Source organism: Haliotis rufescens, unplaced genomic scaffold, assembly GCF_023055435.1.
Source record: "Haliotis rufescens isolate VD_foot unplaced genomic scaffold, xgHalRufe1.0.p SCAF_9, whole genome shotgun sequence".
NCBI classification, from domain to species: domain Eukaryota; kingdom Metazoa; phylum Mollusca; class Gastropoda; order Lepetellida; family Haliotidae; genus Haliotis; species Haliotis rufescens.
The window spans coordinates 46,105,715-46,121,940 of record NW_025964383.1 but is presented as its reverse complement, the minus strand read 5'-3'; the positions used below and the strand labels follow the sequence as shown (position 1 = coordinate 46,121,940).

Here is a 16,226-nt window from a genome sequence, read left to right as displayed (position 1 = left end):
CACTGCGACATTATCTATGGTTTATCAGGTGTAATTTGACGGATGTGATTTACTATAGACAAAAAATGAAACAGTTGAAACAGTTTTTCCCAAACGATACTTAGAAAATGGTTTGTGAGATCAGTCATTTCAAATTTGAGATGCGTAGTAGGAAATATTATATATTAGTCATCCAACGCATATTGGCTTATGGCAAAATTCAATGTAATAAGGAAATAGGTCATATGGTCAACTTTACAACTCGCCGGTTGTCAACACTAAGCAGATGCCAGAGACTCAACATACTACACAAATCATTCTTTAACTTTCTTGATTAGCTTTTGTTTATTCATGCTCCAGTATATTTTATTTTCCGATGTTGCATTTTCCATGCATTATACACGTATTATCCATGTATTATCTAGGCATTATACACGTATTACCCATGTACTACCTAGGCACTATACACGTATTACCCATGTACTATCTAGGAATTATACACGTATTACCCATGTACTATCTAGGAATTATACACGTATTATCCATGTATTATCTAGGCATTATACGCGTATTATCCATGTACTATCTAGGCATTATACACGTATTACCCATGTACTATCTAGGCATTATACACGTATTACCCATGTACTATCAAGGCATTATACACGTATTACCCATGTACTATCTAGGCATTATACACGTATTACCCATGTACTATCTAGGCATTATACACGTATTACCCATGTACTATCTAGGAATTATACACGTATTACCCATGTATCAAATAGGCATTATACTCGTATTACCCATGTATTATCTAGGCATTATACATGTATTACCCATGTATTATCTAGGCATTATCTATGTAATACCTATGGCTTATCAGACGTATTATTACCAATGCTTTTTACTTGAGAAAGCAAACTGAAATGCAATTGTGACATTTTCCAAAAAGAACACCGCTCCAGTATATTATATTTCCCGATGACCAGGAAGATGGCACATCGCTAAAATATATTTAATCATCCACATGAAACGGACATGTTTTCACGTATCGCGCATTTCACAAGGCCTCAACGCCGCCAAAGCTTTAAAACAACGCACAGTTACATGATTTTACATCCGTTTTCATGTTTAATTTCCTTGTTAAATACTACTGACAGACTGACAGATGGGACTGTGGGTTGGGATCCTTGCAAAAAACAGTTACATTCAACGTTCCGTGAATGAACTATGGAATTGAAAAGGGATACGTGCTTGGTAATACAACTGCATGGTCTCGTGGACAAACAATGACAACAACAACGTCTACACTAGATTCCTAGTTGCTGCAGCAACATAACTAGTTGTTCTGTTTTCAAACCATTTGTCTATATTCAAATGACACATATGTTCACAATGAAGTGGTGCTAGTCTCCTTCCATGACACGATACAACATGTATATAGGGTTCCCCATTCCACAGCATAGTTTCTGACACCTCACACGGCGAGGCATTCTTGTTTATTTCATGGTTCGCCATCCTGAGATCATTCTGTGAAAGTGAGTCTGGTGGTTTAACCTCAGTATAATGGTTGCCCTAGGCAACTACTGAAGGGTCACCCATGTGTATGCAAGTTGAAAATAAATAAACCAAGATCACATGATAATAAAAACAACATGAGAACATGGACACACGATACAGAAGCGGGAAGACACTGACCAAAGAATGCGGTCAAATGTAACAAATATATAGTTGGGATAACACTTTCTTGTGTAGATCAAGTACTTTGTGTACCGCTCTGACATTATACATTGGCACGGATCCCATGGCCGAAAGCTACGTGATCTAGCCTACCAGTTGTCGGACTTCCAAATCCGAGATGGGACTTTAACCAAATAAATGATAAACAACTGTACTTTACTAAGAAAGTGTAATCACAATCATAACTGTCACTGACCAAAGTGTCTTGAATGTAAGACGTGTGTGTCGTAACACTGGTCCCTGGTCACATTAGCGTCAAAGTGAGCACAACCAAGTGTCAGATGTGCAGGGGCAAATCGTGGCATGGACACATTGTTTCGAACCTCATAAACAATAGCAGGGGACACCTGTAACGGTCAGTCGATTTCTGTGTCAATTTGAAACTCGTGCCGGAGCTATTTGATCGGAACGCTCCAAACGGGTGAAAGTCAAACTCAGGAAGCAGCACGTTATGATCACTGGAACTGTTACACATGCTCAACGACCAGGAGCATGTGGAGGTGGTAGTAGTAGAAGTAGTGTCGGCGGTAGAAGTAGTAATGCTGTCTTCACTCTTGCTTCAACGGTATACAGATTTATCTCAGTGGTGGTGGTGGAAGTGGTAGTGTTAGTTGTTGTAGCAGAAGTAGAAGAGGAAGTAGTAGTAGAAGCAGTAATAGTAGCACTAGTGATGATAGCATAAGTAGTTGTAGAAGTAGTAGTAGGAGTAGTTGTAGTACCAGTAGTAGAAGTAGTGGTAGTAGTAAAAGTGGTGGTGCTGGTGGTAGTACTTGTTGTGGTAGTAGTAGTGGTAGTAGTAGTAGTGGTGGTGGTAGTGGTGGCGGTGGCAGAAGTAGAAGTGGTGGTAATAGAGATAGTTGTAGTAGTAGTTGAAGTACCAGTAGTAGAAGTAGCAGTAGTAATAGTGGTGGTGGTAGTAGTAGTAGTGGTGGTGGTAGTAGTAGTGGTGTGGTGGTAGTAGTAGTGGTGTGGTGGTAGTAGTAGTAGTGGTAGTGGTAGTGGTAGTGGTAGTGGTAGAAATGATGGTGGGCGTGTGTGCGTGCGTGTGTGTGGCTGCTTGTACTAGTCCGGACTGATGCCGATTTATAGTGCTCGCCTAGTGAGAAACCATGCCACGGAGGCGGTCTAGTAGTAGTGGTAATAGTAGTGGTAGTAGTAGTGGTAGTACTTGTGTTGGTGGTAGTAGTAGTGTTGGGATTAGTAGAGGTAGTAGTGGCAGTAGTAGTAGTAATGGAGGTAGTAGTATTCGTGTAGTGTAGTGTAGTAGTGTTGGTGGTATTTGGCGTATATGGCGTAGTTTTTGCTTCAATGGTATGTAGATCTATCTAAGTGGAGGTAGTAGTAGTGGTGGTGGTAGTAGAGGTAGTAGTGTTAGTAGTAGTCGTAGTAGTAGTAGTAGAGGTTGTAGTGGTAGTAGCAGCAGTAGTAGTAGTTGCGGCGGTAGTAGCAGTAGTGGCGGTAGTGGTAGTAATAGTCGTGGTCCTTGTAGCAGTAGTGGTGGTAGTGGTTGTCGTAGTAGTAGTAATAGCGGTTGTGATAGTGGTAATAATAATAGTAGCTTCACTCCTCCGTAAAATATACCACATGAAGCTAGCATCGCCAGTGTTCGGACCAGCTGCCCCTGTGTGCATACGCCCCACACCTACACATACCACACCGGCAGTGGACCAGTAAATCTCAGTCTCAATAGAAAGTTATGTAGCACAAATTCATGGAGGATAGACGGTCACAGTGACCCTATCTCTGAGTTGTGTGAATGGTTATATTCTTCTCATAAAAAAGTGACAAAGCCATTTCCACAATAATAGGAAATTGCTTTTCACCCACTGCGTCCTTGTCTCTAGTGTTGTCTAACGGTCATTGCGTCAGTGTCATTTGAAGCTGTATGCATAATTTGAAAGCCTTGTCACAGACCACATCACAGGATACATTACAAAGTAACCCACATACATTGCCGGATGTGTATAAGAATGAAAGCGGTTTCATATTATGTTATGTGATCGCAGTAGAGGGCGTGTGAACTATATATATTATATATAGACTATTCCTGGACAATAGCAAAATACATGAAATTTCACATTGTTTCTTCACTGTGAAAATTTAGATATGCTGCAAAGTTTAAAGGAATAAGCAATACATTCATGTCATGTTTTCTATATAACTGATTTTCGATTTACTTCGTTAGAAACGTTTCGAAATACACTTCAGGTTATATTAATCGGGGACGAGTTTAGTATATAATTATAATTTAATTAAACTTTAAGTTGGCTTGGGATTAACGTTGTGATTAATGTTGTGTAAGCAAACAGTGCGTACATCTTGTGTCGACATGTTCAATATTGTCTGTCTACACAAGTAACACCTGGCATTGCGCTGTATAATGTCGACCATATGCACCTCCTCCCCTGCAGTGAGAGGAGCGAGCACAAGCAGTATTCAGAGGGCCACAGCGTCAAGGATATGTTACAACCCAAGGGAGACAACAAATACATGTCTGTAGCAGCACTTCCACCTCTTGAAACGTGTTTGATAGCCAAGTGAGCGATTCACTCTCGCTTATAGGTATGTTACCTATAGATTTGTCGAGGCGTAATTGAAATTGGAACTAATTTCTGAATTGAAAGTGTGTAATATGAGACAGAAAAGAGCCTGGCGTGATGTTCAGTGACATTCTCTTTCCCAGGAATAGCTGTCTGATCATGAAGTCACTTCCCTGAGTTGCACGGAAACAGAACCTGAGACATCAAAGACATCAATGTGGGGTTTGGACAGGTCTGCATCTGACTCAGTGTCCTTCACTTCCGTCTGCAGTGAATGGGGACTGAAACTGCCACAGGAAAGTCATATGACCAATAGCACAACGAGATACCAGTGGGGTTTGGACATGACCGATCCATAATAGCAGCAAGGAAACGACGGTGATGTAGATAATGATAAAACATAAATGTTGCACTAAAACTTGTAGTGGTAATTGGTGCTAGCAGACGATGATGTAATGTTTGTAGTACCCTCAAAAGCATGACTTTATATACTGTTTATATATATTATCATATAATGGGTAGGTTTCTCGGCAGGATAAAGCCAACAGATAAAAACGATATCCGTTGAGGTCATATGCGGATAGAGATGCAAATATCAAAGGTTAAGTAGGGACTACTTTCACTGTTTTTAAACAAACATGGCGTTAACCTTGTCATTCGGCGATCGATTCAGAATTAACCATCGGGAATCTGGAGAAACATCTGGGATAATTGCTATCATTATGAAACGAATCGTCTAATATACTGAAAATCAGTGTCTAACTGTGACGTGGCTAAGACATTTTATAAGTTTTGGCAACTTTGGAGATATACATTGTGAAACAATTTAGCGAGGGAACTTGCCAAGCGGGATCACTTTACATAACTGTGCTTGTAGACCTCTGCGGCTTGGAACCTTTTCGACAAATTAAAACAGTTGGATTTGCAGAAATATGTTCGAAGTGATACCTTGTATCGTTTTATCGCTGTGTGTACATCTGACTGCACTTCTTAACGTTATGACAGGTCAGGCCGACAGTCAGCAACGCGTGACTGTAGCCGTGACGTTTCGTAGACTAAGGTTAGAGTAGCTTCTCTTTGATAAAGGGCAGTTACTTTATCGGGCAGACCGATGGACTGCCGCGAAAGGCAAGTAAAACAATTTGTGTGGGCAATTGTTGTGCATATATGTAGTTACGCCACTGTATAAGAAACAGGTTTCAGTTGGAACTATATTGGCTACTCTCTCTCTCTCTCTCTCTCTCTCTCTCTCTCTCTCTCTCTCTCCCTCTCTCACTCTCTCTCTCTCTCTCACAGTCACAGGGTGTCACACACATACACACACACGCACGCACGCACGCACGCACGCACACACACACACGCACACACACACACACACACACGTGTATAAAGGAGTAGTCTCCCTTTCACCGTTCACGGTGAGCACGACGGCACCTCCCACACTGTGACAGTGTTGACTGACTTGACTGGAGAAACCTGCACCGGCGTGTGACCCGTCAAAATACCATTCACGAACAGTGCATTGTATCTGAGCCTGACGGAGTCGTCTCCCTTGGATCGTCCTCGGTGAACACTATTACAGCTCCCACACTGTCACAGTGTTGACTTGAAACTATGTGGCGTAGCCCGCTCCCGGCTTGTGTGTTGTCGATGTATTATGTGCGGTCAATGTAGTGTACCTGAGACTGACGGAGTAGTCTCCCTTTTGCCGCTTACACACACAAACACAAAAAGACACACACACCCTCACACACAAAAACAAACACATACACACTCAAAGAATCACACACAAACACACACTCAATTCAATCATTTCAATTCTTTATTGTGTGAAAGGCCATAGGCCCATATACAACGGAGTTACATAACATATTTTATAAGATACAAAGTCAAGGTATCAATTCACCTCGTAACAAAAAGCGCATGATGTATGTACACAGCCAGTTGATGTTGTGTTAGAAGATCCTGGCAGGACAGTAATGAAGACAATGTTATAGCATTAAAATGAGATAAAGACCACTGCGGTAGGTTAGATTTTCGTATATAGGGCAAATATACAAAACATGATATTCATCTTCGACAACAAAATGGGCATGACCTTCTCAACAGATGAAAATCTCCCTGTGTTAATTGTTAGATCATTCAGGCCAAGTCTCAAACGAAGAATGATGTTACGGATATTCCTGTACCGTAAATTTGATAAATAAGATTCTGGTTCAAGCAATGACTTGAACTGACGATACGTATCATTTGTTGAACTTTCGTAAATATCTGAATGCCATTTCTGATGAAACATATCAATGGCACACATGCGAAAGTACTTAATGAAAAAATTGCGTTACCAATCGTCTGGGACAGCCAAATGAAACCAGAGCCATATGTAAAAAGCAATGTACGTATACAAGAAGCCCATGTGTTCTTTCCAAGACTATCGAGGTGAAGCCCATTTCTGGTGTACCCCGCCGTGATATTGCTGGAATATTGCTAAAAGCGGCGTAAAACCATACTCACTCACTTACTCACTCACTCAAGCAACGAGTTTAAGCTATAATGTACAATGGGAATCTCCCGCATTCTCCATCAACTGTATTACTTGGTATTGACATACCAACATTCAAAAAGATTTTACAAATGAGGAGATGAAACTGTATGTGTCAATTGTATAGAACTCTTTACAACCCCATATCTCAGACCCATATAGTAAAATAGGTTGTATTTGAGAATCAAATAATTTGAAATACATTTTCGGTGAAATAAGTCTAAGCTTAGACATAAAAGAGTGGACTTGTAACAGAGCTTTCTTTGCTCTGTTAGTGAGATTAATTACAGACTTATTCAGATTCAGTGTATAGGTAAACAATATACCAAGGTATTTGTATTAATTCACAACATTAATATAGTTACCTAAAAAAACAACATTTCTCTCTTGCGGCCACTCGACCACCTCTACGAAATCTAACAATATTTGTTTTATCAAGATTAACACTAAGTATCCATTTATCTGAATATTGCGAAAGTATGTCAAGCATGAACATTTCTGGTATGTCACTCACGGACGTACACACTGCGGTTTTACGTGTTAGTGTGAATGCATGGATGCTGTAGGATCACATGCGTGGTGACATCACAGCAACACAGGGTCAGTGTGTAATTAGTTCTGGATGGGGCAAAATGACTAACGTTGTGGTCTATGTATCTCTGTGACCCTCAGGTCTAGGCATTAACGTATTGTGTTGACAAGTTTTTAACGTGTTGCTCCATGCATGTGCGTATTGTGGTGATTCATGCTTGTATGACGTTACTAAACCAAGCGTGTGACGTGATCCATGCGTGTGTGACGTGATTTATGCGTGTGTGACGTGAACGTCCAATATGTGTGACCTGATCCATGCGTGTGTGTGACGTGATCCATGCGTGTGTAACGTGATCCATCAAGGTGTGTGACGTGATTTATGTGTGTGTGAAGTGATTCACTAATGTGTGTGACGTGATCCATGCGTGTGTGTGACGTGATCCATGCGTGTGTGACGTGATCCATCAAAGTGTGTGACGTGATTTATGTGTGTGCGTAGTGATTAACTAATGTGTGTGACGTGATCCAAGCGTGTGTGATGCGATTCACCTATGTGTGTGACGTGATCTATGCGTGTGTGTGACGTGATTCACTAATGTGTGTGACGTGATTCATGCATGTGTGTGATGTAATCCAAGCGTGTGTGACGTGATTCCCCTATGTATGTCATGTGATCCATGCATGTGTCTGACGTGATTCATGCGCGTGTGACTTGATCCACCCATGTGTGAGACGTGATTCACAAGTGCTTGTCGTGATTCACCCATGTGTGTGACGTGATAAACCTATGTGTGTGACGTGATAAACCTATGTGTGTGACGTGATCCATGCGTTTGTGACGTGATTCATCTATGTGTGTCACGTGAACATGCATGTGTGTCACGTGTTTCTTGCGTGTGTTAAGTTATTCATGCGCGTGTGACACGATCCGTCCGTGTATGACGTTATTTATGTGCGTGTTACGTGATCCATGCGTTTGTGACGTGATTCCCCATCTATGTCACGTGATCCATACATGTGTGTGACGTAATCCAGGCGTGTGTGACGTTATTCACCTACGTTTGAAACGTGATCCACCAATGTGTTGGCCGTAATCCATGCGTGTGTGTCGTGATTCATGCTTGTGTGACGTGGTCCATGCTTGTGTGTGCCGTGATCCATGCGTGTGTGACGTGCTTCATATGTGTGTGACATGAGCCACCGATGTGTATGAAGTGATGAACCTATGTGTGTGATGTGATCCATGTGTGTGTGTGACGCGATCCATGCGTGTGTGACGTGCTTCATATGTGTGTGACATGAACCACCGTTGTGTGTTGCGTTATCCACCGATGTGTGTGACGTGATCCATGCGTGTGTGACGTGCTTCATATGTGTGTGACATGAACCACCGATGTGTGTGGCGTTAACCACCGATGTGTGTTCCGTGATCGAGGCGTGTGTGTGCCGTGATCCTTGCGTGTGTGACGTGCTTCATATGTGTGTGACATGAGCCACCGATGTGTATGACGTGATGAACCTATGTGTGTGATGTGATCCATGTGTGTGTGTGACGTGATCCATGCGTGTGTGTGACGTGATTCATGCATGTGTGAATTGATCCATGCGTATGTGACGTGATCCATGCGTTTCTGACATGATCCAACAATGTGTGCAACGTGTTTCATGTATGTTAGGTGATCCACTCAAGTGTGTGGCGTTATCCACCGATGTGTGTGACGTGATCCATGCGTGTATGACATGATCCACCCATGTGTGTGACGTGATCCATTCGTGTGTGAATTGATCCAAGCGTGTGTGACGTGATCCATGCGAGTGAGACGTGATCCATGCGTGTCACGTGACCCATACGTGTGTGACGTGATCCATGCATGCGTGACGTGATCCATTCGTGTGTGACGTGACCCATGCGTGTGTGACTTGATCCAGGAATGTGTGTGCCGTGATTCATGCATGTTTGACGTGATCCATGCGTATGTGTGACGTGATCCATGCGTGTGGGACGTGATACAGGAATGTGTGTGCCGTGATTCATGCATGTGTGACCTGATCCATGCGTTTGTGTGACGTGAGCCATGCGTTTGTGACGTGATTCATATGTGTGTGACATGTGCCACCAATGTGTGTGACGTGATAATTGTATGTGTGTTACGTGATCCATGCATGTTTCTGACTTGATCCACCTATGTATGTGATACAGCAATGTGTGTCACGTCAATCATGCTTGTGTGACGTGATCCATTCTTATGTGTGACGTGATCCATGCGTATGTGTGACGTGATCCATGCGTGAGACGTGATCCATGCGTATGTGTGACGTGATTCATATGTGTGTAACATGATCCACCAATGTCTGTGACGTGATAATTCTATGTGTGTGACGTGATCTGTGTGTGACGTGATCCATGCGTATGTGTGAATTGATCCATGCGTGTGTTGCATGATTGATCGATGTGTGAGACGTGATTCATTTACGAATTGACCTTCACTTTGTGTGAGTTCATTGGAGTATGAACCTTCATAGAGTGAGGGCCAAACTGTATGAACGTCGGAGCTTGTTATAATTTTTTAACACAATTTCTTACCTCAAAGGATAAACACAATTTTATTTAGTTAGTGTGACTTCATGTTTACACCGACAGCCATACAACAACCAGCTATATCGCGGAGTAAAAAAGTTCGTCAAAAGGAGAGGTGACATGGGCTTGCTCTTCAGAAACATCTTACGCAGCACATGTGTTCAAATCATATCCTCCTTAGATGAAAAAGGTCTGTAAAGAACTACCTCAGTAAGTCAGTCACAATGACAGCGCGTCGTACGTAATACATTTACATCAAGTACAAGACGTCAAAATGGCCGACTTGATAAACGTGACGGGAGAGATTTCCGAAGTTGTTAATGAATCTGTGGCGGTTACATGTGTTAATCATCATTGATCAACTGGCCGATCATTGAAAGGTGAATAAAGATACTAAGGTAAATTCATAGATTGCTGGAGACGGTCAATGTCAGCCTAGGTACGAACAAACAATATAGGTTCTTAATGACCAGAAAGAAAGCTTATGTATGTTTTCGTGCTAGGGAATTCCCAGGGGTTTCTCCAGGAATGTGGAAGTAGTTCGTCAGTGTTTACGTCATTTCAAGAACACGATCTCGTGAAAAACGTATGAACGTCAAATTGTGTCGTTCATACACTTATGAACGTCAATTCCGCGGTCATGTGAACGACCTCTCGTCCAATGGAAAAGCCGTATATCGTGTAAACTTCAAATTGAAAAAATTATGTGTGTATGTGTGTGACGTGATCCATGCGTGTGACACGATTCATGTATATGACGTGATGCATGCGAGTCTTACGAGATCCATGCATGTGTGTTACGTGATCAAAGCTTACATGTGACGTGATCAATGCGTATGTGTGACGGTATCCATGCGTGTGTTACATGCTTCATCGATGTGTGAGACGTGATTCATGTGTGTGTGTGACGTTATTCATGCGTGTGACGCGATTAATGCGTTTGACGTGATTCATGCGAGTCTTACGCGATCCATGCGTATGTGTGACGTGATCCATGCGTGTGTTACATGATTGATCGATGTGTGAGACGTGATTCATGTGTGTGTGTGTGTGTGTGACGTGATTCACCCATGTGTTTTACGTGATTCATGCGTGTGACGCGATTCATGCGTGAGACTTGATTCATGCGAGTCTTATGCGATCCATGCATGTGTGTTAGGTGATCCATGCGTGCCTGGGACGTGATCCATGCGTGTATGGGACGTGATCCATGCGCGTGTGACGTGATCCAGGAATGTGTGTGCCGTGATTCATGCATGAGTGACGTGATCCATGCGTATGTGTGACGTGAGCCATGCGTGTGTCACGTGATTCATGCTTATGTGACGTGATCCATGCTTGTGTGTCACGTGATCCATGCGTATGTGGGACGTGACCCATTCGTGTGACGTGATTCATGCGTGTGTGATGTTATCCATCAAAGTGTGTGACGTGATCCATGCGTGTGGGACGTGATTCATATGTGTGTGTCATGAGTGTGTAACGTGATGAACCTATGTATGTGACGTGATCCATGCGTGTGTGTGACGTGATCTATGCGTGTGAGACTTGATCCGTGCGTGTGTGTGACGTGATCCATGCTTGTGTGTGACGTGATCCATGCGTGTGAGACATGATTCATATTTGTGTGACGTGAGCCACCAATGTGTGACGTGATATATCTATGTGTGTGACGTGATCTATTCATGTGTGTGACGTGATGCATGCGTATGTGTGACGTGATCCATGCGTGTGTTACATGATCGATCGATGTGTGAGACGTAATTTATGTGTGTGTGTGACGTGATTCACCCATGTGTGTGACGTGACCAGTGTGTGTATGGCGTGATTCATGCGAGTGTGGCGTGATTCACCTGTGTGTGACGTGATTCATGCGTGCGTGTGACGTGATTCATGCGAGTCTTACGCAATCCATCAATGTGTGTTACGTGATCAATGCGTGTGTGTGACGTGATCCATGCGTGTGTTACATCATCGATCGATGTGTGTGACGTGATTCATGTGTGTGACGTGATTCATGTGTGCGACGTGATCCACCCATGTGTGTGATGTGTTTCATGCGTTTGACGTTTTCCATGCATGTGTGTGACGTGACCATTGTGTGTGTGTGACGTGATTCATGCGATTGTGACGTGGTTCACATATGTGTGTGTGTGTTCATACGAGTCTTACGCGATCCATCAATGTGTGTTACGTGATCCATGCGTGTGTGTGACGTGATCCATGCGTGTGTTACATCATCGATCGATGTGTGTGACGTGATTCAATTACGTATGTGACGTGATCACCGTGATCCACAAGCGATATATACAAAGAATGATAATGACGTATGTAACTTACGAGCGATATTAACCCTCAACCCTGTGTTGTGATGATGACTTAATAATCAATCATTCAGTGTGTTGTTCTTTTTTATGGTGACAGCCTTTCATACGCAATGCACTTTTCACACTTTAAGGAAATATTTAGTTTCTGTTTGAATTTTCGCTGCAGGGAGTTCTGATGGGATCGCTTTGAAACATTGTAAGACAGTTCTGCAACAGTAATTACAAAAGGAAATCAACTCTGAACCTCCAGTCTAATTGACAGACGACCGACAGCGTTTCTGCACACGAAATCAACCAAGCCAACATAAACACAACAGCTCAGTGTTGTGTACGACACACTCTCTAGCTAGCACACCCATTACACAACCAGAACAAACCGATCTTTGTTTAGGCATCAAAGACACGCTGCCTTTCTGCATTTCATATTCGAGTATTTGTGACTTGAATATCTCTTTCATGGATGAAGGGTATAATGGTTCCCTGTAAAGAAGATTATTTCTATCTTAACAACAGCACGCATTACAACCAAACACAATATATAAAGGCTGAGGTGACAATTCTATTGTACTGTTTTGTAGCCTGATCACATTACAAAATGCAAGTCCCAATTCGTTATCCTGAGAAATAGAAATCATATTTGTAGAATCACTAACGCACGAGTGATATTTGAAGAGAAGGCAAATGGTCAATGTTTGTCAAATCCTACCATACAGACAACTGTCACAACAGCTCAACTGTTATTAACAAATCTCCTTTGTGTTTCAAAGCTATGGATGCAGGATTCAACATTGAAGGACACTTTAGTATTCAATGTGTAGCGGTCGAGCCACATTCAGGTGTTTATCAGCTTCAGCTGAATACCCATCACCTGCTATTACATGTAGGACAAGGGACACAAGCTTTCAGATTTCTGCATGTTTCTGTATGGTTCAGTTTGTACTACCACCTTAGTTGACAGATCAATGTTAAGCATTTCTCCCGAGCTCTATGTGGAAACAGTTTCATTAGAGAAGACAAGATAAGAGTATATCTGTTGCATAACATGCTGTTTGTTTTACGCCGCACTCAGCAATATTCCAGATATATGACGGCGGTCTGTAAATATTCGAGTCTTAACCAGACAATCCAGTGATTGATATCATGAGCATCGATTCACGCAATTAGGACAAGATGAGATTCATCAACTAAGTCAGCGACTCTGACCACCCGATCTCGATAGTCGCCTCTTACGACAAGCATTGGCATCTCTTCCGACAAGCATGGGTTGCTGAAGACCTATTCTTGAGATCGTTAGTGTTTGTAAGACTTGCTGACAACATGACCTCCTTGTGACACCAACCATTCATACAAATCCATGTGATGTTTACGCTTTGCAACCCTAGTGGCTGTTTCGCCTTTACTGTTTTTGGCGTTAATGTCAAGACTGTTCTGTGACACAACATGTTGCACGATCTCCATACTTCCTATTTCACAGGCCAGATGAAGGACGTTGTTTCCTTTATCATTCATTTGTGATAGATCAACACCTGGACTCAGAAGGGTTTCACCACATCCCTGCAGCTCTGCCGACATCAGTGGCGTCCTCCCATCTTGATTTTGACTGTTGACGTCCCCAATGCCTTGTGACATGATGTGCTCCACCATCTCCACATGTCCTCCAATGCACGCCACGTGTAGGATGGTGTTCCCCTTGTTACAAACTACTGATGCATTAGCTCCATTTCTCACGAGTAGGTCAAATACCTCTCTGTGTCCACCAAATGCTGCCAACAATAGTGGCGTCCTCCCATCTTGATTTTGACTGTTGACGTCCCCAATGCCTTGTGACATGATGTGCTCCACCATCTCCACATGTCCTCCAATGCAAGCCACGTGTAGGATGGTGTTCCCCTTGTTACAAACTACTGATGCATTAGCTCCATTTCTCACGAGTAGGTCAAATACCTCTCTGTGTCCACCAAATGCTGCCAACAATAGTGGCGTCCTCCCATCTTGATTTTGACTGTTGACGTCCCCAATGCCTTGTGACATGATGTGCTCCACCATCTCCACATGTCCTCCAATGCAAGCCACGTGTAGGATGGTGTTCCCCATGTTACAAACTACTGATGCATTAGCTCCATTTCTCACGAGTAGGTCAAATACCTCTCTGTGTCCACCAAATGCTGCCAACAATAGTGGCGTCCTCCCATCTTGATTTTGACTGTTGACGTCCCCAATGCCTTGTGACATGATGTGCTCCACCATCTCCACATGTCCTCCAATGCAAGCCACGTGTAGGATGGTGTTCCCCATGTTACAAACTACTGATGCATTAGCTCCATTTCTCACGAGTAGGTCAAATACCTCTCTGTGTCCACCAAATGCTGCCAACAATAGTGGCGTCCTCCCATCTTGATTTTGACTGTTGACGTCCCCGATGCCTTGTGACATGATGTGCTCCACCATCTCCACATGTCCTCCAATGCAAGCCACGTGTAGGATGGTGTTCCCCATGTTACAAACTACTGATGCATTAGCTCCATTTCTCACGAGTAGGTCAAATACCTCTCTGTGTCCACCAAATGCTGCCAACAATAGTGGCGTCCTCCCATCTTGATTTTGACTGTTGACGTCCCCGATGCCTTGTGACATGATGTGCTCCACCATCTCCACATGTCCTCCAATGCAAGCCACGTGTAGGATGGTGTTCCCCTTGTTACAAACAAGTGTTGCATCAGCTCCCTTCGTCACAAGTAGGTCAAATACCTCTCTGTGTCCCCCAAATGCTGCAAACATCAGTGGTGTGCCCCCATTCTGCCCTCTACAGTTGATGTAAATATCTTCCTGTGAGAGGACATGCTGCACCATCTCCACATCTCCTCCACTGCATGCCGCATGGAGTATAGTGTTACCGTGCTTATCTGTGTGTGATATGTCACTGTCTTTCCCAACAAGTAATTCAAACACATCTTTATGTCCGTACGTAGCTGCTATCATTAATGCTGTTCTTCCACGTAAGTCTCTATTGCTGATATTAAGTGTGGGCCTATCGATGACATAATTCACGATTCCAATGTGTCCTCCATGGCAGGCATAATGAAGAGTGTTGTGTCCATCATTATCCACTAATGAACATTCAGCTCCTTTATCCAGCAGATAGCGAAACACGGTTTCCTTCCCATGCCATGCTACCCACATCAAAGCTGTTCGTCCGTCGTTTCTCCTTTTGTTGATAAGGGTAGGTTCCTTTGAGACAACATACTTCACCATGTCCATATTGTTTCCCACACAGGCCATGCTCAGAATGTGGTCCCCATCACGATCCACTAGCGTCAAATCAGCTCCGTTACTGTGAAGATATTCAAAGACATCATAGTGCCCGTTCTGTGCTGCCAACATCAACGGTGTCAATCCGTACAACCCTCGGATGTTGACGTCTACTGCACCAGTACTCACGATGTGTTTTACGCGTTCCAGATCACCTTTAGCACTGGCATCATGAAGCGGGATGTTGGCAATAGGCATTTTGTGTTGCTCTGTGAAATAAGGATAATATTAACTTTTTACATGTATATATGAATTGTTTATAACCCGTTTCATTAAGGAATTCATGATTTTATAGTGACTATGTAGTTTTTGTTTAATGCTGCATCGAACAATATTTCGGTTATATATCGAAACGTGTCAACTTAATGTTGGAAGAAAGCCCATGCAGATCCTAGACGTTTACCACTTTTGTATAACCACTGGCAACACAACAATGTAATCATAATCTGTGATACCGACCGAAGATCACTGGATACCGTCACGACAAGGAATGCAACTGGATAGTGAATTGTGTCACGTTGAACGATTGAGACACTCATGCCTCAACATGATTATGTAACGGCATTAATGCTTTTAACTCTCAATATAAAAACTATTTGATTCTTTTTAGCCATTAATTTAATAGTCATCACGACTATGTGAAACTATGTTATTCATCTCACCTCTGTGATTATGGT

General features: G+C 42.8%; 1 protein-coding gene across 1 annotated transcript; it reads right to left on the bottom strand.

The window, feature by feature from the left end:
* Window positions 1-13,530: 13,530 nt before the first annotated feature.
* On the bottom strand, window positions 13,531-15,747 carry LOC125377382 (ankyrin repeat domain-containing protein 50-like). The gene has a single exon (XM_048390445.1). The coding sequence runs from the start codon at window positions 15,745-15,747 to the stop codon at window positions 13,531-13,533; it is 2,217 nt and encodes a 738-aa protein (XP_048246402.1).
* Window positions 15,748-16,226: the final 479 nt, after the last annotated feature.

Excerpts from the sequence above, each read along its gene's own strand:
- LOC125377382 (XM_048390445.1), bottom strand. The coding sequence starts at position 15,747 with ATGCCTATTGCCAACATCCCGCTTCATGATGCCAGTGCTAAAGGTGAT.